Source organism: Tachypleus tridentatus, chromosome 11, assembly GCF_004210375.1.
Source record: "Tachypleus tridentatus isolate NWPU-2018 chromosome 11, ASM421037v1, whole genome shotgun sequence".
In the NCBI taxonomy this organism is placed as follows: Eukaryota; Metazoa; Arthropoda; class Merostomata; order Xiphosura; family Limulidae; genus Tachypleus; species Tachypleus tridentatus.
This window is the reverse complement of record NC_134835.1, coordinates 53,860,443-53,883,835: the sequence shown is the minus strand read 5'-3', so window position 1 is coordinate 53,883,835 and position 23,393 is coordinate 53,860,443. Positions and strand designations below refer to the sequence as shown.

Below are 23,393 nucleotides of genomic sequence, written 5' to 3'. Positions count from 1 at the left end.
AGAAAATAAAGTAGGCTGACGTCATTTCCTATCCCCGCCCAGCTATATTCTAATTGGCAGATTGGAACTCCGCCTATTACGAGTTTCTAGTTGTTTTAGTATTGAAATTTAAAAACATTTTCGTAAGTGATAAATGGTCTTAATCGATGGTTTCCTGACTTAATATGAATGTAAATATCATTTGGCTAAAAGCTTGAAAAAATGTTTAAATTCATGAGAAAACAGTTAGTAGTTTCAGTGTTTTAATATCAATTTACAAATGCACTAATATTTGGGCGTAAACTTAAGTGAAAGTTGGCCTGGGCTTCTTTATGTTGTATCAGTTGGATGTTTATTGCCACGTTGCTTTAATTTCAGCAGTTAAACTGTATTAAAACAAAGTATTTCGATCCACTTTTAGAGAGTAACATAGCGACAGAACTTAAAAAGAAGAAATAAGAAAGCCCTTCTAACTGTATTTGCGGCAATTATCGGGGTTAGTTCTCTGGGTCAGGGTTCGTGGCGCCAAACGGGCCAGCATGTGTCTTCCACGTCGAAAAGAATTAACAATATTAAGATTTGTTACTTTCCAGGCTCTAGCTATAGTGTCATCCATTGCCTTATGGATCATTTAGCAATAGAATCTCATACAAACCTACACATTGTGTTGGTACTTAAAGATCCATTTAATGGCGGTATTTATGTCCTTACAGAAAAAAAACCTATTTGTAACAGAAAATATGAAATGAACAACTTAGGGCCATGAAAGGGACACGAAACACTTGGCGGGAAAAACGTGTAAGTTTGCAAGTTTTTCTAATCCTAACGGCAAAAGAGCCGACTTTGCTATATTAAATGATTCAGAAGAGAAACACTTTAGGTTTAAAGTATATTAACGTTTTAAAAGCTACGAGTTATGAAGTTGTAATGTACAAAAACGTCTTTAATGCTAAATGGAATACTGTTTTATAAAGACAAAACAGGAATAAATTATGTATTTAAGTAAATGAAAAATGAGTAAAAACATGAACAAAATAAAATCACATTTTTATTAGAAAAATCCGTTTTCTTAAATATTCGGCTCCTAAATATAAGTTATTATTGGTTTTGTTTTTTAAAAGGTACATCAAAAACGTTTCTCGAAATTATGTACACCTTTTAATCAAATAACCCGTCGAAGCCTATAACTAGTAAACCAGTTTGTTTGTTGTAAAAAGCTATTGATAATTACAATTTTGCATACAAAACAATTTAATACTGCAATATTTTACAAAGATTATCATTTTACAAGCTAAGTTCATAAAAATAATTATTACTGTGTAACATAAATTCTAATCTCCATTAATAACACAACAGTATGTTTGCGGACTTAAAACACTAAAAATCAGTCAAAACCTAAATAGCTCAATGTGTATCTTTGGGCGTACATATAAACAAACAATGTATAGTTTATAAAAATGATTAATACTGTGTGAGCTAATATCATAAAAACTATTATTATTGTATAAGCAAAGTTCATAAAAAAATATTTATATGCAATTAAAAAGTAAAATTGTTGTTCGAAAAATGTATGTTAAATTGGAATTAAAACATCTTCTTTGACTGTCCCATTAGTCATTACTTGGTAAAGCTCTTTTTATTCGCCCTTCTGTGGCACAGCTGTATGCCCGCAGACTCACAATGCTAGAAACGGGCTTTCGATACACGTGGTGGGTGAAGCACAGACAGATTATTGTGTATCTTTGTACTTAATTCCATATGAACAAAACTCTTATTTTATTAATTAATTTCATACAACCTTAAATGAATAAAGTTATATGTAAATATTTTTAAGTATGCTGAAAAAGCAGCTACAATAGATGTTCTATTCGTATTACAATTCAGTCTCGAGTACATTATATGTTATTGACTCTTGTTACTAGTCTACTGATGCTGAAACTCTTGTTTCCTTTTATTCTTCTTAACTTTAACATTTTATACACTTTTAGAGACGAAGATATTTATTAAATGACAAGTAACTTTAGCAGATATCGTAGAAGTAGGTTTTTCCTTATTAACGTTAACGATTATATTTTTCGTTTAAATTAAGGCAAGATCCTCGTCGGAAAAGTAAAAATCAACCGAAATACTTGTGTCAAATATAAAATCCATAAATATTTATTTATTAAGAGCCTCTGTTTTCTATGTAATGACGGCTTCTGTGCGTTTAAAAATTTGGAATTGTTGCTAATTAGATATTTTCATCTAGTGATAGCTTGTTTGTGTTGTATTATAAGAAAATCATTAGGAGAGTCTAACAATACATAAACATATAGGTACAGTCCACTGTGGCCCAGCATGGCTACGTGGTTAAAGCTCTCGAGGCATAATCCAAGAATCGTGGGTTCGAATCCTCATCACACCAAATATGTTCGCCTTTCCAGCCGTGCTGGCGTTATAATGTGACGGTTTATCCCACTCTTCATTAGTAAAAGAGTAGCCCAAGACGTGGGGTGGGTGGTGATGACTACCTGCTTTCCTACTACTTTTACATTGCTAAATTAGAGACGGTTAGTGTAGATAGCCCTCCGGTAGCTTTGCGCGAAATTAAGAACAAATAAACAGTGTAGTGCATTGTCAGCACAGGTGTACAATATAATACAGTCCAGCTATATATTTTATTATATAATGGTTATCGATTCCAATACGTTTATGAATATTTTCTAAAACATTGTTTTTTATTTAGCACAATGTACATATCATTTTTCTATTTTTAAATAAAAATATTTATGGGTAATTTTTAACACCACCTGTAGCTTCTTTTAATATTTAAATGTAGAAAATGATTGATAGTTTACATTATATTTTGTAAATATTTCAACACTGTTGATAGTCATACCTGTGAGAAGTAGGACCGACGATGTTGACCAAAAGTATACCCTGCTAATTAAGGAACAAATAAAATCTGACAACTTTGTATAATTACTATTTAATAATATATATATATATATATATATAATACAAAATATATATAAACTAGTTCTAAGCGATAAATAGTTCCCTACCATGACTCGATATAATCAGTATAGATACAAACCCCTACTTATAACACGTGTTTCACTCTAAATATTAGTACCCTACATAATCCGTGTATTTCTTCGATACAAATATAAACTTCCCATAAATAAAAAAAAAAAGTTTTAATCTTAGCTATAATGCTCTACTACGGCATGCGATACGTCGATACAGATATAAACTCCCTCTATATATAACACGTTTTAATCTAAGCAGTAGTTAACTGCCATGGCGCGTGGTACTCCAATACATGCGGTTTAATCTAAGCAATAGTTCCCTACCCCTGGCCTGGCATGGCCAAGCGCGTAAGGCGTGCGACTCGTAATCCGAGAGTCGCAGGTTAGCGCCCGCGTCGCGCTAAACATGCTCGCCCTCCCAGCCGTGGGGGTGTATAATGTTACGGTCAATCCCACTATTCGTTGGTAAAAGAGTAGCCCAAGAGTTGGCGGTGGATGGTGATGACTAGCTGCCTTTCCTCTAGTCTTACACTGCTAAATTAGGGACGGCTAGCACAGATAGCCCTCGAGTAGCTTTGTGCGAAATTCCAAAACAAACAAACAAACAAACAAACAAGCAAGTTCCCTACCATGATTCGTGATAAATACAATACAAGGCCCGGCATGGCAAGGTGGCTAGGGCGCTTGACTCGTAATCTGAGAATTACGTGTTCGAATCCGTGTCTCATTCAGCCATGGGGTCATTACTGCTAATCTGAGTATTTGTTAGTAAAAAAGTACCCCAAGAGCCAGTTGGCTGTGGCTGTGGGTGTTGATGGCTAGCTGTATTCCCTCAAGTCCTTAACTGCTAAAGTAATGACGGCCAACGCAGATTGCGTGAAATTTAAACCAATACAATTTAGATATAAACTTCCTCTACATAGAAAACGTATTTTAATCAAAATAATACTTAAGTAACTTGTAACCTGGTAGATTTCTCAGAATAAATTTCATGCAGGAATAAGCTATAGTTAAATCCATTGACCTGATAATAATCTGATTAATTGTTTTCCTTATGCTTTCATTAATCCGATGGTTGATTTTTAGGTGAAACTGATATATTGGTTTTGTGTGAACCCTGTGATAATGATCATCCACTGATTAACAAAATATGAGACACTTGGTAATTAGAGTTAATATAGTGGCTTGAAGATTGCTGGAAGGTAGCTACCAGTAATTCCATCATTGTTATCAATACTTTTATTTTGTAGCTTATATTAGCTGTGTCTTCTTTGGTTGTTTTATTGTGATGTTCATAGACTCTGGAAATACAACTTTCAGATACAAGATCTCTTAAGTTCTTAGAGTGCTATGGAGTCTATTGATGACACACAACGCACCCATGATGTTTAGAAATTATTTCTGTTTAATAACTATTCTGTTTCTTTAACTTATTCCGCAACATGACGATGGGAAACTCAATACCAGCGCGTGTTTCTAATGGACATTTCGTCTGATCGAAAACGTACCAAGACCACTTCGCGATTCTGGTCTTCACAGACCGCTTTTATCTTAGATTTTTTGCTTATCTTATATAATCAACACTAGTTGTTTGCAACTTGTCGTTTAAGGGAAATAAAATGTATAGAAAATGGAGATACTTTTGTATTATATCCTCTTCAGTTTAAAGTAACCATTTTATCTTTAAATGTATGTAATATAATACTGCTGAAGATCACCGCCATCTGAGAGATTCGTGGAGGTTCACTAGTATCGAGCCATGGCTCTAATAGTTTTTCTGACAATCGCTGAGATTAAAATATAAAACAATAGAACAAGGACAAATGATCCTAAAACCAACTGCATCAATTTACACCTTAGAACTTGTGCAGTTGGTTCAAAAGTTACATATTTATTATTTACTTTTACGTATTTACTATGTCATCGGCCCGGCATGGCCAAGCGTGTTAAGGCGTGCGACTCATAATCTGAGGGACGCGGGTTCGCATCCCCGTCGCGCCAAACATGCTCGTCCTTTCAGCCGAGGGGGCGTTATAATGTGACGATCAATCCCACTATTTGTTGGTAAAAGAGTAGCCAAGAGTTGGCAGTGGGTGGTGATGACTAGAGGGAAGGCAGCTACTCAAGGGCTATCTGTGCGAAATTCAAAAACAAACAATACTATGTCATTTTTATGTTGTGTTTTAGGAAGATGTTGATATATAAATACAATTGTAAGAGGCTATTATAGAGCACTTCCACTTCAACACTTAAAGCGAAGTGTTATTCAAGCAATGAGAAGAAATGCCAAAATAAAACATGCTAACTATGAGTTTTTACATACATCAACTATATAAACGCCAGAAGTGTTTTTATTAATAAACATTTCCTACATTCTACAGATTAAAAGTTAAAATCTTGAAGACGTTGTAAATGAATTCAATTTGGGTAAGATATGGAATACTAGACAATTAATGTTTACATCATAGGTAAAAGTATTATTACACAAATTCTCATATCACCTCATATGATCCTGACCTTTAACAGTGCACACAGTACTAAACAATTCGGCCTGGCATGGCCAAGCGCGTAAGGCGTGCGACTCGTAATCCGAGGGTCGCGGGTTCGCGCTCGCGTCGCGCTAAACATGCTCGCCCTCCCAGCCGTGGGGGTGTATAACGTGACGGTCAATCCCACTATTCGTTGGTAAAATAGTAGCCCAAGAGTTGGCGGTGGGTGGTGATGACTAGCTGCCTTCCCTCTAGTCTTACACTGCTAAATTAGGGACGGCTAGCACAGATAGCCCTCGAGTAGCTTTGTGCGAAATTCCAAAACAAACAAACAAACAAACTAAACAACTCATTTCTTTAAAGAATGACTATTAGTCTAAAACTGCTTAATGAATGAAAACAAAGTTGTTTAACCGTTAAGAGGCCTCAAAAGCCTTGTGATACAGGCCTACAGTGAATACATTTTATAACAGTTTTTAACCGAAACTCGTTCATATGGGTCTGTGTAAGTTTTGATTAACACAAGCTCTTCTCACCTAGGATTGGATTCACAGCTATGAAACGAACCTATGTGACATTGTAACTGATACACTCGACTAAAAAAGTGCTTTTCAGCACAACTTTTTTTTTTAATTGGATTATTGGATACATCTTACTACTTAGTCGGAAATTTAGTTTTCATTCATTTCGTGTTATCTTCTTCCTTATACGTGTGTTTTTCTTTTCTTTTTTTTTAGAGCAAAGCCACATTAGGATATCTGCTGTATGCGTCGAGAAGAATATAACCTGTGAGTTTAGGGTTGCAAGACTTACAACTGTCCCACCAGCAGATTCTCCTCGTATGTTTTACTCCCAGAATTTCTTTATAATACCTTATAGTAAGTTGTTTATTTTTAATAATCAAAATGGAATATTTAAATAAAACCGATTAACTCTCTACATATTAGAAAAAAATCTTTATTTATTTAGACCTTTTGAAAAAATGTAAACATTTATGTGTGTTTTCTTATAGGATAACCACCTCGGGCTATCTGCTGAGTCCACCCAGGACAATCGACCCCCTGATTTTAGCATTGTAAATCCGTAGACTTACCGCTGTACTAGCGGGGAACAAAGATGTATGACTTATAGTGAAATGTAAAATATTCTTATTCATGACGCTAGTACTAATCATACTTGTTTTATGTTATACACTGGTGAAAACTGTTAAAATCTTTATTAAGTATATTTCCAATACAATATGAAACTACTTGCTTTATTACTTGTTCATAGTAAATTTTGATCACCCAGTAAGGAGCTTCAGAAATAACATCGTTATACAAAGTATAAATAAATACGCATGTATTTAAATGTGCACATGATGACAAGAAGAAAAAAATAGCATGAGCTCATACATGGAATAAAAACTTACTAAAATCGATATAAGAGAAAAGTTACATGTTTAACTTTTCTGTCAAAGAATCTTTTTAACCGAACACGCTGACCATGTAATTATTTTTATTTAAATAATGTGTAAATATACGTACGAGCACTTGCACTTTCACGATACGTTGAAATTCACTTCAATCTTGTATGTTAATTATTGTGCAAAGCACCAAAAACAACGCAAAAGTTAATTCTAGCTCTATTGCCTTGTGCTGCCATCTGTTAAGTGGTACCGTAGATTAACTCAGGATAAATTTACAATATTTATGGTGTAAAACTCAAGGTTAATTTAACATTTTTCTAAATAACTAATGTTAAAGTGCTTTTACAGAAAACGAAATTTAAATAGTTATTTATGTGCAGCAAAACTTAAGATGTATTTATTTCACTTATATTATTAACTTTCGTTGAGTGAAATAATTGTAGTGATTAAACAATCCAAAACATGTAGATTCACATAAATGAAGAATGCTTTAAAGGTAGAAAAAAATAATGCAGAACTAGGAGTTTTGTAGTATAGTTATATCATTAGAAGAAAGAATGTTTTCAGTTTTATAATCCTAGAACTTTGAAAGTGAACGTTATCACGTTAGTATCCGCTTAACGCCTCCCTCTAGTACCGCGGTAAATCTACGGGTTTATAATGTATAATCAGGGATTCGATTCCTCTCCATAGGCTCAGGAGATAGTGCGATGTGGCTTTGCTATAAGAAAAACACACATACTGTATCTTTAAATAACGTTCATATTTAAAGTTGTAGGGCTAGGAAATTAGAATGGTGTGTTCGCCAACGGTATAAAACATTTGTTAATTTTATGAGTTGAATATCTGCCCCTATTTTTGTCGCTGGGAAGCTTCATTTACTTGACATAATCTGAAATATTTCCTTATTGCAATTTATAGAACAGGGAGTTTTACCTTACAGAAGATTTTACAAAACTTTTAGCTGTAAAATATACCTTAGTTTCATTAGTTGTTTCAAGGTCATTATTTTACGCTTTTATCTTCTACAGTGTCTTCCGAATGCCTCACTGTCGATGTTATACAAAAAAAAAACGCTTTCAAAGATAATGTTCGATCTTATGCATTGATAATTATTTAAGAAGTTAGGTAGATCTGGTCACCTTATTTTTAGGTTTCCGTTTTAGAAGTGTATATAATATTATTAAAATTTATGAAAATCTTTTCTGTGCCGTTATTGGGTATTTCTTTAGTGGTTTATTGAAATACTGGTATGTATAGAAAAAAACTGTTCTGTCTTTGAGATGAAAGTAAATCTATAGAATTCACCTCTGTTACTAATAATTTATATACTGAAGAAAACGATGACGTTACGCTTAATGGTAAAAAACAATTAACGCTTTTTTGTTCTTTACAACACGTTTACTTTATACTTCGTGTAGAAATGTTTGATTGTTCTGAATTGTTGCGTAAACCATGTAGCCGTCCCTAATTTAGCAGTGTAAGACTAGAGGAAAGGCAGCCAGTCATCACTGCCTGCCGCCAACTTTTGGAAAGATAAGAATTTATTTTTTTCGTGAGAATTATTTAAAGAGTAGAATCTTGCACTTGAAAGACAAATATATTTCTACAAATCATGAATCTAATTCAACTGCAAAAATAACGACGGCAGAAAAAATAACACAATATATTTAACCAATATTTACTGTAACAGAATATCCGAGAATTTATTAATATTTAAACAAATTATTAATTAAACAAGAATGTATTAATATTTAAAGAAATTATTAATTAAATAAGAAGTTAATATTTAATAAAAACAGTTTTCTGCCTTACTCAGGTTCTAATCCTACTTGTTGATAGATGAGGTAGGTGAAAGATAGTTTTCCGTTCGCGTGACGCAGGTTCCGCCATATAAAGGTCCTTTTATAAAAGATATCGTAAGATAATGCTGCAAAATTTTGATATTTTTGGCTTGTATAGGTTTCCTACCTATGCAGTTTCAGGCTTAGACAGGTTTTAGTGTTTATATATATATATTTATTTGAACAAAATTGCTTTGTTTGTTTGTTTCGAATTTCGCGCAAAGTTACTGGAGGACTATCTACGCTAGTCATCCCTAATTTAGCAGTGTAAGACTAGAGGGAAGGCAGCTAGTCATCACTACCCACCGTCAACTCTTGGGCTACTCTTTTACCAACGAATAGTGGGATAGACCGTCGTATTTTAACGTCCCAACAGCTAAAAGGGTGAGCATGTATGGTGTGACGGGGATTCAAACCCGCGACCCTCGGATTACGATCGAGCACCTTAACTACCTGGCTATGCCGGGCCGATAAAATTACACTAATACTCCTTTTCATCTCAGCTTTTGTTATATTTTTAAATTATTGACACTTTTAATATTTTACAGTTTTAATTTTGTGAGGATTTTCTATCATTGATTTTTCAGAACATCGGACGAGACATTATCATATATTATCTGGAGTCCGAGGGCTGATAATCCAAAAAATTGGGTGGCGGGACTCGAGGTGAGAAAAGTGCAAGTATCCCATTAAAAAGGTTTGAGCTTATATACATAAAACATAGAAACGAATAGTAGTATCTCTTATAGAAATATATAGGAAGTCCTTAAAAAATAAAACAACTTATGTGTGTGTGTGTGCTTACGTATATCTTGAACCAAAGATACTCCTTAGATACACTTGTTTGTAATATGTTATTTCATGCATCTATCATACAGTGATTAGAGAATAAACTTATTTTACGTTATACTACATATGGTTCAATTCAATAAATAGATGTGTTTTTATAGATTTGAAAACATCTTAGAATTATTACAAAAATTATATAACTCAGGTGCATTCTGACGTATTATAAAAGGTACAAAATGATAAACAGTGTCCTCTGACCACGGTGTTGCAATATAAAGTCATAAATTCATGCTCAAACTAAATGTAAATGTAAAACAGACGTACCTATTTGAGGATGCCCTTATCAACAGTCTATTATTAATTTAAGAGTAGGAAGGCTGATGAGTATTCCTACTTTCCACTGCTAACAAGAAGATATAACTGGATTTAGTGACATATAAGATAACCCAAATCATACACAACGCACACTTAAAATAACACACCTGTAGTTATACGATACTATTTAAGAATCTAAAATGTCAGGAGAACAGAAATATTATTTGTAACAGCTAAACAACAGTTCTGACAAAAAAAAAAACAATTGAGGAAGAATACATCAGTTGCATTAATAAAAATAACTAAAACATCCATAACAATAGGAGAAAAAGACATATACTTCATTTTATATGTGAGAAAGTTCATCTTCTCTTGAAAGAACTTCCTGTCTGGTTTATAAATAATTTTCAATTCGAAAGAAAACACTTGTGTAGCTGTTGATTATTATTAATTACTGACAGAAGTTTCGATATAATGTTCCACTTCCTCCAACTCCTGCAGCCATCTAAACATAATGATGACAATTAGATAACCTGTCACATGATAATCAGTGATGTCGAAAAAACCCACTGGTAGAGAAATATATATGCAAAAACGGCTCGTTTGGGTTGAGAACCTGACGATGACCGAAGAAGGCCGAAACGTTATTCGCTCTTCTACGTAAAATATTTTCTCAACCCAAACGAGCCGTTTTTGCATATACATTTCTGTCGAATGATAGACTGTGATATTCGTAAGGAGCATCCTAAGTAAGACGCTAGCTGGATTAATAAACACACCCACACATAAATGTTTATACACATAAACTGATGTGTGTAATCATAATGTTTCATTTGTCAACGCAAATATCTAAAAAGTGATCATTAAAGTCCTCGTCTGATGTTCTGAAAGTCAACGATAGAAAGTCCTTGCAAAGTAAAAACTGTAAAACGATAACAGTGTCAAGAATAACAAGATCAACATAAGACGAAATGAAAAAAGGAAGAAAAAGAGGAATATTAATGCAATTTTGTCCAGATAAAATTTATCAGTAATATATGACATTAAAATGTATAATACGGGTTCATGTTTCGTAACTAATGTAGATGATCCATGATGTAAATAATCCAACATGGTCGTACTTTGTATTGTAAATGTTCAATGCTTATCAGGCGACATCCTGTGGGGTCAGCAATATTACACCTCCTATAATCAACTATCTCATAATAGCAATAAGCTTGATGTCAATTACATTACAACAAACCAGAATTATTTTTATTTAGTTTATGTATTAAAGCTAGTTGAAAAATATTATGTGAAATTTGTGGTCAGTTGTACAGTTGGATTTTTATATCGCAATAAGTAAGTGCAAGTCAATGGTAAAGCTAACATTTCTTTGATTATTTAATCATGTAAAGAGACAAACACGAGCCTGCTTAAATTAATTTTAAGAAGACTGGGTAGAACTTATGAAACATAGCCCGGATATGAAAACCTTGGAGATTAAGATTATTATCAAATTAAAGTTTATTTTGATAAAACCTTCGTTAGACATATTATTATTTGTAAAACTTCCAAGTTATTAAGAAATAATTCGTTGTTAACTTGTATATACGTATCAAAATGTATAACATGTGTCATACAGAACTCTACTGTTCATTCTGTTTAACTGCAGGACTGAATGTCTTCTTGTTTCGTTTCAAGGTACGGAAAATATAACTTGGATTAAAAAATGATTTTCAAATGAATAATATTTGAACATGTTAGTTAAAAATTATCAAGAAAACAGATACTTTCAAGTAACTGTGTAAAGTTATTTTTACATTAATCTACCTTTTACAGAAATCAGAGTATTTCTGTGTCAAAAAGGAAAACTTACTACTTTAGTAAGTGAATCTAAGTCAAAGTGCTTCTAATGTAACATGTTTACGGTCAACTCATCGCGTTATTCCGGTACTGTCGTCACCTTGATCTCTCCGGAAGTCCATGTTTTCGTGTCAAACATGATGGAGTAGTTAAGGGTGTATGTTGATATTTTAGACAGTGAAATTCACGAGCAACGTTGCCGTGTGTTTGTTTGCAGCCCGTTTCCCACTGTCAACTAATGTAATTTAAAGCTTAAAAATGTTATTGTTGACAGCATGCACATTGAAGCTTTTCATTACCTTGTGTTAAAACGTTAAGTTACTACGTTACGGTGGTATTACAGGTTTTTTGAGAAGAACTAATCAGGCTTAAGTTATTTCAGACATAGTGTACCGTGACTGAATAATCCAGGTGCGACTTATGTCTAAAGAGAGAAGGGAGACGGGGCATTTCATCTTTGTGAATAAATCTTTTATCATTCTCGGTGCATTAATGCAATCACGATTTGTTTGCTTTTCTAGCATAGTATTTAACGGAATATAGGCAATTTAAAACACAGGTGAGGTAAATGACGTTGATTTATATGCACAAAAATCACTAAAATACCGCATACTGTCTTTTGATCTGGAGAATCTTAAGAGATAATTCTAGTCGTGAAATACACGTCTGTTAGAGTAGATGAAGATTTTATATTCCATCAAATTCGATCTTAAACGTTAATTGAAGAAATAAAACGTAAAAGTAAGGCAGACATTACTTTAATATATAATACAGCGTGTTTCAAGACATTGAATAAATTTCGTTTAAAAATATCTATAAGTTCAAATTTATTGTTGTGACACAATAGCTACTATACCCATCGAGAATATCAAATATAATCACAGAACACATTTAAATACCCCTATCATGACAGCTATACTATACTATGTGTATCATGATTGCGGTATATCAGCATTAATCTGTATACAAACTTATAGGTCTAATTAAATTTTGTAAGTTATCCAAGAGAAATATATAATTAGATGAATAATATAATATATTTAATTGCTTAATTAAGTTTAACTGTTAATGAAATCTGGTCAGAATAATAATATAAAAGGGGAAAAATGTTTTCATGCATACATTGATGATTCTGAGACCTTGCAATGTTAATAATCGTGTTTAGCGGTGGGAACATCACAAATAGCCCGTGCTGTAGCTTCGTTCTTAAAACAAATATAGCGTTGAGAGTATTAATCCGGAGATGGAACGATAACCGAAATTCGAGGTTTTATAAAACTGGATACCGTTTCTAATGTTTCTACAATTTTTCAAAACTCTAAAGTTTGTAAACACTTAACGCTTATATTAAAATGCATGAAAAACGGGGAAACATTCACTAATGCTGAAAATTTAGAATATGTAACAAAACAGTCATATAAGCCTAATTCTTTGAACTAATAATATTTTTGAAAATATTATATATATATATATAGTTAATCTTTCATATATACTGTTGAAAATTACCCCCAAATTCATCTTCTGCTTACTTTGGTTGAGCAGTCTTAAAATGAGAGGCAAACTTCACAGTTCCATAGGTAAGTTTCACAGAATCACCTAATTTTACTGTACTTTCAGATGTGAATCGCGGTCGCACCAAATATGCTCGCCATTTCAGCCGTGGGGGCGTTATAATGTGACGGTCAATCCCACAATTCGTTGTTAAAAGAATATCCCAAGAGTAGGCGGTGGGTGGTGATGACTAGCTGCCTTCACTCTAGTCTTACACTGCTAAATTAGGGACGGCTAGCGCAGATAGCCTTCGAGTAGCTTTGTGTGAAGTTCAAAACAAACAAACAAACTTTCAGATGTTTTCTACGAAACTGCTGAAAACGGCTATCTCAGATAGCCATCCCTAATTTAGTGGTGAAAGACTAGAGGGAAGACAGTTAGCCATTGCCACCCACAGTTAACTCTTGGGCTACTCTTTTACCAACGAATAGTAGAATTGACAGTTCATAATAACGACTCCAGTGCTAATAGGGCGACCACGTTAAGTGTAACAGGGATTCGAACCCGCGACCCTCCATGACGGGCCTCAAAATGTTTAAACCTAAATAACTAATTTGAACTTGATACAACGTGTTATTCACAAAATATATTGGTTATGGTTTATAACATTTCAGATCATTTATGCATTTACTATTTTGCTTTTATAGATAACTTGTAATTTATTTTAAAAACTAAATATAATTCACTATATATGGAATATTTCTTTAGAATTCTATAAGTAACGTTAGTGTTTCGTTAAATATTTTGAATGCTAGTTTTTAACTATTATTTAAAAGTGTCAACATTTTGAAAAGCAACATGGTTTTTAAATAAAACTTAATACCATATTTTTGAAGTTCTAAAATAACCATTGACTTTATAAACCCACAGTTACCTAAACTAAGAACACAAATTTGCAGACTATGTTTGTAAGTTAACTGAATACGTCATAGAAAAAAAAACGTTTGTAATATACTTGTAAATGTTACCATAATGGGTTTTACTTAGATGATAAGTAATATACCTTATACAATAAGTTGTGAACTGTAAATTATGCTGAAATAAGTGATTCAGTTGTTTTTCTTTTTTATGAATAACAAAGGTTAATACATAAAGCAAACTCATGTCAATTTATTTTATTAAATTATTTGTTTCTGCGCACATTGGCAAGAGAAAATACAAACAAGTCTTTATGTCCAAGTTTAGATTCAGTGATTACAAACAAACCTTCTTTAGGGCTTTATTAGTGTTGACTATTTACAAGGTAAGTTTTAAAGAGCCAATTTTGCAACTCTAATCTAGTTAGAGTTGTTTCTCACGAGTACGAAGGTAGCTCGCGTTCAGCAGAGTAGAAAGTGTATAAACGCAGAAAACAACTTCAACTTATACGTGTTATGTTAACTGGAGTACCAACAACAAATTTATATCCCTGGGAATTCCCAGTCTATAGTTATGTCACCTCGCTGGACTCTCTGACGCCGTCAAAGATGACCAGGCCAACGTATAGACAATCTTTTGACCATTGTGTCTCTGGCTAAGATTCGAAACAAAAGGATGGTAGCTTATCTTTTTATTGTCTCCGTGTTGTCTGCTAGGTGAACTCGGACTAACAGCGAAGGCGACTAGCAGTCGCACAATTAAATCCTTACTGCCTGTTTCTCTGCCAGGGGCTAGCCAGGTTCTTAAGTTTTATCTGTAACGAGTTTGAGTCTTAACTGTTAGCTTTGTTTTAAAACATCATTAAAAGGAATGTTTGGACAGATGTAAAATTTATGAAAAACAAGAAATCACGACTTACCGTGTGTGACTTCAAGACACAGGGAATATAGTTAAGAAAAAAAAAACAACAACAACCTTAATTGACCTTGATGTAAAATCAGCAACTACACAAATTCATGGTTTAGTAAACAGTAGTTAACAAAATCCTTACGATCAATTAACCAATGTCTGTAGTTCTATGTGATAACTAGGATAGTTTTCGTTGTCTTTGAAATCAAGATAAAACGACAAACCATTAACTTTCACGCAAAACTCGTTTGTTATTACAAGGGAAGACTTAAATATTATTTACGTTTAAAATAATCTCAAACGAGAATTTTGAAACTCAGTTATTAACACTATATTTAAATACATTGATTCGTTACTACTTCTAAATAAGCTCGGCTGTTCTAAATTGCATTCACTTTCCCTTCTCCTAGTCCATCATTTGCTCAGCATTTTCATTTTATATCCTACGTATTCATTCATTTCCAGCAAAGTTATCTTAAGAACAAGAAAATCATAGTTCGATATTATCTACACACGCATTCATAGAATAGTCGCATTCTGGACCAGTATTAAGTCCATAGACATATAACGCTAAAAATTCGGGGTCGTATCCTCCGAGATGAACAGAAAGCTGCCAGTCTGTTGTGTAGCATTGCGCTATAACACAAACAAACTTACACAATAACTAAGGTTTACGTCAAGTAAAACAATTATAGGTATATTACTGGAGATGTACTTTGATTGCTAGTTATTTTGATCATAATATAGGAACAGTGTATAATAACTGTAATTTCTTCTTTAATAAATTATGTAAAACTGTTTGAAATTCCAGTGTGTAAAGCCCACAGTTTTGTTTCAAAATTGTTCAAAATAAATATAGATCCAGACAACAACTGCTTAATGGAAATTTCTTAGGTTATGTTTTACTTTGGGTAGAAATGTTTGCAGTTTTTACTGTGAATATTAGTTTCTTGTAATAAAATGCACTTCTTGAACTGTCTCGACACACCTTACCCTTTTTCTCATCCAGTGTTTGTGTGTAATAAAATGTATTTTTTAACTGTCTCGACACACCTTACTCTTTTCCTCATCCAGTGTTTGTGTGTCATAAAATGTATTTTTTAACTGTCTCGACACACCTTACTCTTTTCCTCATACAGTGTTTGTGTGTAATAAAATGTATTTTTAACTGTCTCGACACACCTTACCCTTTTCCTCACACAGTGTTTGTGTGTAATAAAATATTTGTTCTTGTTTTGTTTTTGAAGCTACACGAGGACCATCTGCGCTAGCCTCCCTAATTTAACAGTGTAAGACTAGAGGGAGGGAAGATAGTCATCACCACCCACAGTCAACTCTATGGCTACTCTTTTACCAACGAATAGTGGGATTGACCGTACATTTTAACATCCCCACGGTTGAAAAGGCGAGTAAGTTTGGTGTGACGAGGATTAAAACCCGTGATTCTTGGATTACGAGTCTAGCACCTTAACCACCTGGCCATGCCGGGCCGTAATAAAATGTATTTCTTGAATTGTCTCGACATGGTTTACCCTTTTCTATGTTCAGTGTGTGGTGTGCAATCAAATATATTTCCTAAATTAACTTAATAAATATTTACCTTTTTCACCATCTAATGTTTGCGTTTCTTTCTAAGGAATTATAAAATGGAGCTAGAAAACCATGTAAAATATTAAACTCAGAAAATCTCATAATTCACAAAAACTGCCTTTAACTAAAGATGTATTGATTTTCGAACGAGAATATTTTTTTGAACTTTTGCTAGATTTGTAATGTTATCGATGAAATTAATTAGATGTAATAATTATTGTTGAAGTGCGTAGCCAAAGGGAAACTACCTTTGCTGTAAAGTTTATCCTTGTAGATTTAATGATATATCTTTTTTACGTTAAGGATAAATTAGTTTGGTTGTTAAAGATAGGCATGCAGCACCCTTGTTCTTGATAACTAGAATTATTTTTTGCACAATAAATTTGTTATTGTAACCTTATATTATATATATATATCTTACTAGATTGAAATTATTAAGAACAAAGCAGTTTTGTATTGGTTATCCATTGATTTAATTATCTTTCGCCATTCAATGACACAACGGTATGTCTGCGAACTTACAATACTAGAATCAGGGTTTTGATACCTGTGGTGAGCAGGACACAAGTAGCTCATTAGGGAACTTTGTGGTTAACTTCAAACAAACATAAAACCTGATTGTCTTCTATTATTTTGATATCCTGATGATCATCCTTCGTGAAGACGTAGAGTGGAAAACTGATTTAAATAAAGTATCCATTAGAAGACATAAATTATTTTTGTTGTAAACGTATTCTAAAAAATCGTTTATTCCGCAAGTTATTTTCCTTGAACACCATGAAATCATAAACATGGACTATGAACTGCTTGAATAACCAATTACTTCTAAAATTCCTGAGAAAAACAGGTCATGAAAATTGTCATTTCAAAGGTGTATGCGAACCACTACCTCACCCTCGTGACAAAAAGAGAACTTGAGGTTACCTGGCATGAGCTGCACAGTATGGGTTCTCACATGGTGCCAGAGCTTCGCTGTGTGCACATTGTGGGGTGGAAACAAATTACTGGTTACTAAGAGTAATACTGAATGCTTGGTGGTAAGGGGTGGGCTTTGACTGCTACACACTCTTGTGATATCATTCATTTAAAGGTCGGGTTCGGTGTTAAACGATGACCAATAAATCTTTCTAAATGTTGACAGTGGGTGAAGCAGACCAAACAAATTCAGTTTCCACCAGAGAGCATGCGATATAAACACCTGTGATCTTAAAGATGACAGAGGAGGTGAGGGATGTGTGGGAAGGAGATGTTAGTCGACTTAAAGGTGAATTCTGACATACAGAACAGTTTTGTTTCTCTACAGAAGAAATATCATTTTTATAATTAAAAACTTAAACGACTGGTTATGGAAATGTAGACTGCTGGTTACTTTCAAAACACTGACAAGGCTAACTACTGCTATTATACAATTCAGTTCTTGAAAATGAAAGTTTTTTATGAGCTTACGCATAAATATTGCCCTCCGATGGCTCATCGGTAAACTCGCCATTCGCCATCATATACAAACTAAATCACCTACAAATAAATTCCACGATAGTCAAATGGATTTCAAATTTCTTAACCAATAGAACAGCACAAGTAAAAGTCAATAAAAAAATATCCAAATTATTTAATATAACGGCAGGAGTGCCCCAAGGATCAGTCCTCTCTCCACTTCTATACATAATTTTCGTCAGTGACATACCTTTTCCAAATCTAACATACACACACAATTCACAATACGCAGACGACATCGCAATCTGGAGCACCTCCAGAAACCCAGTAATGGCCATGTCTCGCGTACAAGAATCACTAAACAACGTCTCAACATGGAGCAACAAGTGGAGGGTCGTGTTAAATCCAACAAAAACACAAGCAATCACCTTATATAGAAAACTAAAGAAGCAAAGAAAAAAATCTAGAAAAAATAAAACTATCACTTGGAAACACAACCATTAACATGAGCAAAAACATCACATTCCTTGGCGTCACTTTCGACACAAAACTAACATGGAAAAAAACACATAAACAATATACACTCATCAATCAGAAAAAGGATTTCGTATCTAAAGACTATAACTGGTAAACAATCGAAATGCGCACCGAACACCATTATACAAATATACAAGGCTTACATCCGTCTACTAATAGAGTACGGATGTCAAGTAACATACAATATGTCAAACAACACACTCCAGAAAATCCAAGTGCAACAAAACAGAATATTAAAATCCGTATTCAGCCTACCATCATTTACGCCAACAAATTATCTACACCAAATTAGTAATTTACCAACTATAAGAGATAGAATAACAGAACTTTCTCTCAAATATTATCTAAAAGCAGAAAATAGAAACAAACTAACGGCATCACTACACAAATTATCAAGTGCACCAACAAAATACATATCACCTTACAACATATTTCAAGAATCACAATCCACTCAACAAAGAATATAAATAAATAAAATCCATGTTATTAACATGAATTCCTTTTTTTCAGGTACAGGGCACACGACAAGCAAAACTTTCGGCGCCTGTCGTGTGAAAGTGGGTTTTCTCGGGGCACTCCCGTTTCCAGCCCAGGCAACTCTTTTGCCAGACCCTGAATCGTGCCGTTTGATTTGATCTGGATTTGAATGAAATATATTCATGTTCACATCTGCCCAACTTCTTCCTTTCGGGACAGGTCCCGGCCTTTTTTTCCACTGCTGCCTTTGCCTCCACCCAAAACAACATTTAGAAAGACATCCTCCACCCAAAAAAGTCAAGAATAATAACAATAATTAATTTATTAAATAAAATAATAAAAAAACTACCACTTAATCTTAATAACAATCCACGAAAGGGGACGAAGAGGAACCACAACGTTCCTGAACACCCCGGTTGGAGAGAGAACTTTTCTGATTTCTCCCTCTCTAAACTGAACCCCTGCCACGTTAGTTTAGTTTAGTTTCATCGGTAAACTTGTGGGCTTATGAAGCTAAAAATAGGATATAAATACGTTCGATGGGCACAGCGCATGTACAATTCTGACCAAATTGTTTGCATACTGTTCAATATTGAAGTTATTGTCTACATATATGGACTAGTTATTGAGTAAATGCCCAATTAGTGACAGAAATGGTATCGTACGATAGTAAAAACATATATGAATTGTTTTTAGCATGTGTTCATCAAAACACGCATACACATCTGGTGTGTACCAAAGGGTTTGCTTCTGGTATAATCCTTTCCAAAACAGATCAATGTTTTGTTCAAACAATATCTCTCTACTTGGTGTAGAGTCAAGTTTCATCATGTGTCAGAAGGAATAAGACTAGTGATGGTATGAAAACATTGCCAAAACAGTAGGGTACCTGCAGTGTACTGTATCCAAAATCCTGAAGAGTCATCGGACCGCAAGAAACGTTGATCAGGAAAAGTATAGTGGTAGACGCTAAAAAACTACTACTCAGACGACCATATTTTGATCAGGTTAGCATGTCAAGCTAAAAAAAAATATTGGAATAACTCTTGACAGGAATGGTAGGGATGTTCAGCAGAACAGTGAAAATGAGGCTAACCAAACAAGGTTATTTTGCAAGAAGGGTTATCTACAAACCAATATTAACCAGGCTTAACTGCCCTCATCATATTACTTGGGTAAGACAGCATGCTAGCTTACAGTTAGGACACAGGAGAAATATCGTCTTTTCAGATGAGTCCTCTTTTCTACTTACTAAAGGTGATGGCATTATTCATATTCGTCGTTTACCAGGAGAACAGATGAGGAAAGACACAGAGTACACACAAGAGGTGATGAAATAGATATTCGGGAGCTATTCATTATGGTTGAGAAATTGCTCTTCATATATTTTAGGAAAACGTCAATGGTGTCTCCTACAGACATTACACAGAGACAATATTTCTGCCATATGCTAAGGCAAAGATTGGCAATAACTTTGTGTTCCAAGAGGACGTTAAACGATTTTCAAGGCCAGCAAAGTTGTAATACCATTGAGAAGTGTTGAGCAGAACTGAGAAAAAAAAACTGCCAACCAAGACCCTAAAACAGCTACTGTAGCTGAGTTTCAGCACCTTCTAATGACAGGTTGGGATGAAACTATGGTACTATAGATTACATCAATATCTTCATGGACAGCATACCATGTCATCTTGCGGAGGTTATAAAACGAAAAAGACCAATCAAGTACTGAATGCTTAATATGAACTGAAATAAGGCCACAGACACAAATTGTAGTAGTTTAACGTAATATGTTTTAGCTATATGTATGTTCTGGTTGTAATAGGTGAAATGCTGAATTACACGACTATCTACGGATGTCTCATAAAATTGTTTGCTGTTTATGATGTCTATATATTATCTTGTTATACAAGTTACATATGGATATGCTCAATATAACATGATTTCTCAGTTTAACTGTGCTAAATGTATTTGTATTTCTTCGCTATAATAATTATTTTATTTGGTACAAGGTATGAAAATATTTTGACCAAGACTGTAGGTCATTTCGTGGCTTTGGCTTAATCATAAGCAGAGAAATTTCAATGATTATTCGATATGCAAGAGTATCTATTTTCTTAATTTTACAAATTAATTTGAAAAGGCATCATGCACTATAATATAGATCCTCAGTAAGAAAGGATTTTATACAGTCATGTAGGGATCATAGGTTTGAAAGTTTAGAGTTTTTGTACGTATTTAGTTTTACATTCACTTTCATAGAACTTTGTTGTGGAAAATCTTATTAATTTGTATATTTTGTTCATATGCGTAGATATCTACGTGTGGTACGATATTTTATGTGTTCATTTGTATAGTCTTAGTTCGTTCGTAACTTTAGTACAATCACAACTATAGAAGGCTCTTGTGATGTTTTTGAAATATTCAAAATAATCCTGTATCCTGCATAAGATTTAATTCTCGGTTTCCGACTTGTTTTTGTACCTTACTTGACCGGTGAGGTACACATATTGTATCATATTGAATAGTCTTACGATTTTGCTTATAACTCAATGCAAGGAACTGACTAGTTTGTTTCTTGTTAATCATAAAGCTACACAATGGACAATTTGTGCTGTGCCCATCATGGCTATTGAAACCTTGTTTTTAGTGTTATAAGTCCAAAGAGTTATCACTGACCCACTGGGGACAATATTAAGAATATATAATTTTCATTTTTAAAACTTTTAGAACCATTTCCATCGTGAGTTGTTTGCAGTTAAATTACAAACTGATTGCTATAGCCGTTTATTATTAACTAAGTTTAAATCACTTCGCAGTATTGTGTGGAAACCTCATAAATTCGAGTATATTTACTGTAACGACTGTTGGTGATTGAGAATGCTGTGAGATTACTCATAGTGTAGATAAACAAGAAATACATATACATTTATCTTGTTGTTTTTCTCAGAATTTTCTCGCAAAAATATACAAAGTACTATTTGCTTGTAAAATCCTGAAAGATAATAAGTAGTTTCAGTGTGATTGTCGATATTTACATTTCTTTGTTTGCTTTTGGATTTCGCGCAAAGCTACATGAGGAATATCTGTGCTAGCCGTCCCTAATTTAACAGTGTAAGACTAGAAGGAAGGCAGCTAGTCATCACCACCCATAGCCAACTCTTGAGCTATTATTTTACTAATGAATAGTGGGATTGACTGTTACATTATAACACTTCCACCGCTGAAAGGGCGAGCATGTTTGGTGTAACGAGAATTTGAACCCATGACTTTCAGATTACGAGTCGAGTGTTTTAACCATCTGGCCACATAAAGTGATAATCAAACAAAAATTTTAAAGTTTACTTATGAAACTAAGACAAGAACCCCTTTTGTGTGTTATTCCATGTCTAACTTCACTCTCAACCTGCTTACAATTCATTTCAGCCCTCTGAAAGTCCTGGTTGAGCTAATTTAATAGAGCCGACTGTTTTTGTACTTTGTTAGAGTGGTCTCTAGTCGTGTAAAATTTGTCACAACGTCTAGCTTTGTTCACTATGTATTGCTTGTCACTGCAGAACAGACAACAGAATAAAGTGTTTGAGTCTGTTCAAGTTTAAATATCGGGACTCAACTTGAATTGTTACTCAGGTCCTCCATTTTAAATTGGCCAGCAACACTGACAGTTCTGAGTGTTTTATATCATACACTACCTGCCAATTAAATCACCGAGTTTCATGCTTTTCGTATAATTGACTTCCCTAGTGCATTTTAATGACAAAGAATGTTACAAAATATGTTACAATGAAGTACAATATTTTGCTTCCATAACCGAGATGTAATTGTTTCAAAGACTATGGTTTTGGTGAGTTCTTTTGAGTAGTCACTCTATGTTCTAGAGTATGTTGTGACCTTCGAATATCATTCACTGTCATGGTTATTAGCCAATACGATCAACTAAGTCTTTAAAATAATAAGTACTTTGTTTATACCTATTAGTTACTAAATAATAATTATCAATTAGTTTATGTCCTTATTTTGGCTGTTAATATTCTGTTACCTTCAGGAAAGTCCTAGAAAGGACTATTTTAAGGTAATAGTGGCAGAGATTCTATCTTGAATGTCCTTCAAGGAGTTGTTCGTGTGCTATTCACTCGTCTGAGAGTTATCCTATTAAAAACTCAAACAAATAATAAATTTGACCAGTGTGAAAGGAGTCCTCGTAGGTTGCTTACTTAAACGAAAGAAAGATATCTGCAATACCGTAGATGCCAAAAAGAACAAAAAAACACACATAATTTCAGTATTGACAGTAGATACCCGGAACAGTTGATAAAAAAGGAAATAAAAGAAGGATGAACAACATGAATAAGTAGGAAGA

At 33.8% G+C, this 23,393-nt stretch overlaps 1 protein-coding gene and 1 long non-coding RNA gene across 5 annotated transcripts in view; one reads left to right on the top strand and one right to left on the bottom strand.

The window, feature by feature from the left end:
• Positions 1–3,770, bottom strand: part of LOC143232176 (Iroquois homeobox protein 5a-like) — a 34,703-nt gene extending 30,933 nt beyond the window's left edge. Inside the window, exon 1 of the mRNA XM_076467287.1 lies at positions 3,620–3,770. Within this exon, the coding sequence (XP_076323402.1) occupies positions 3,620–3,718 (99 nt within the window). The 5' untranslated portion in view covers positions 3,719–3,770. The remainder of the gene's footprint in view (positions 1–3,619) is intronic.
• The window catches only part of LOC143232177 (uncharacterized), a 59,309-nt gene that overhangs the window by 13,720 nt on the left and 22,196 nt on the right, over positions 1–23,393 (top strand). Inside the window, exons 1-3 of one of the 4 annotated variants that reach the window (XR_013017406.1) lie at positions 209–777; positions 6,217–6,357; positions 9,319–9,428. This is a non-coding gene — a long non-coding RNA (uncharacterized LOC143232177). Of the gene's footprint in view, positions 1–208; positions 778–6,216; positions 6,358–9,318; positions 9,429–23,393 lie in introns of those variants that run through there. The other 3 variants (XR_013017408.1, XR_013017409.1, XR_013017407.1) reach the window with 3 other exon arrangements.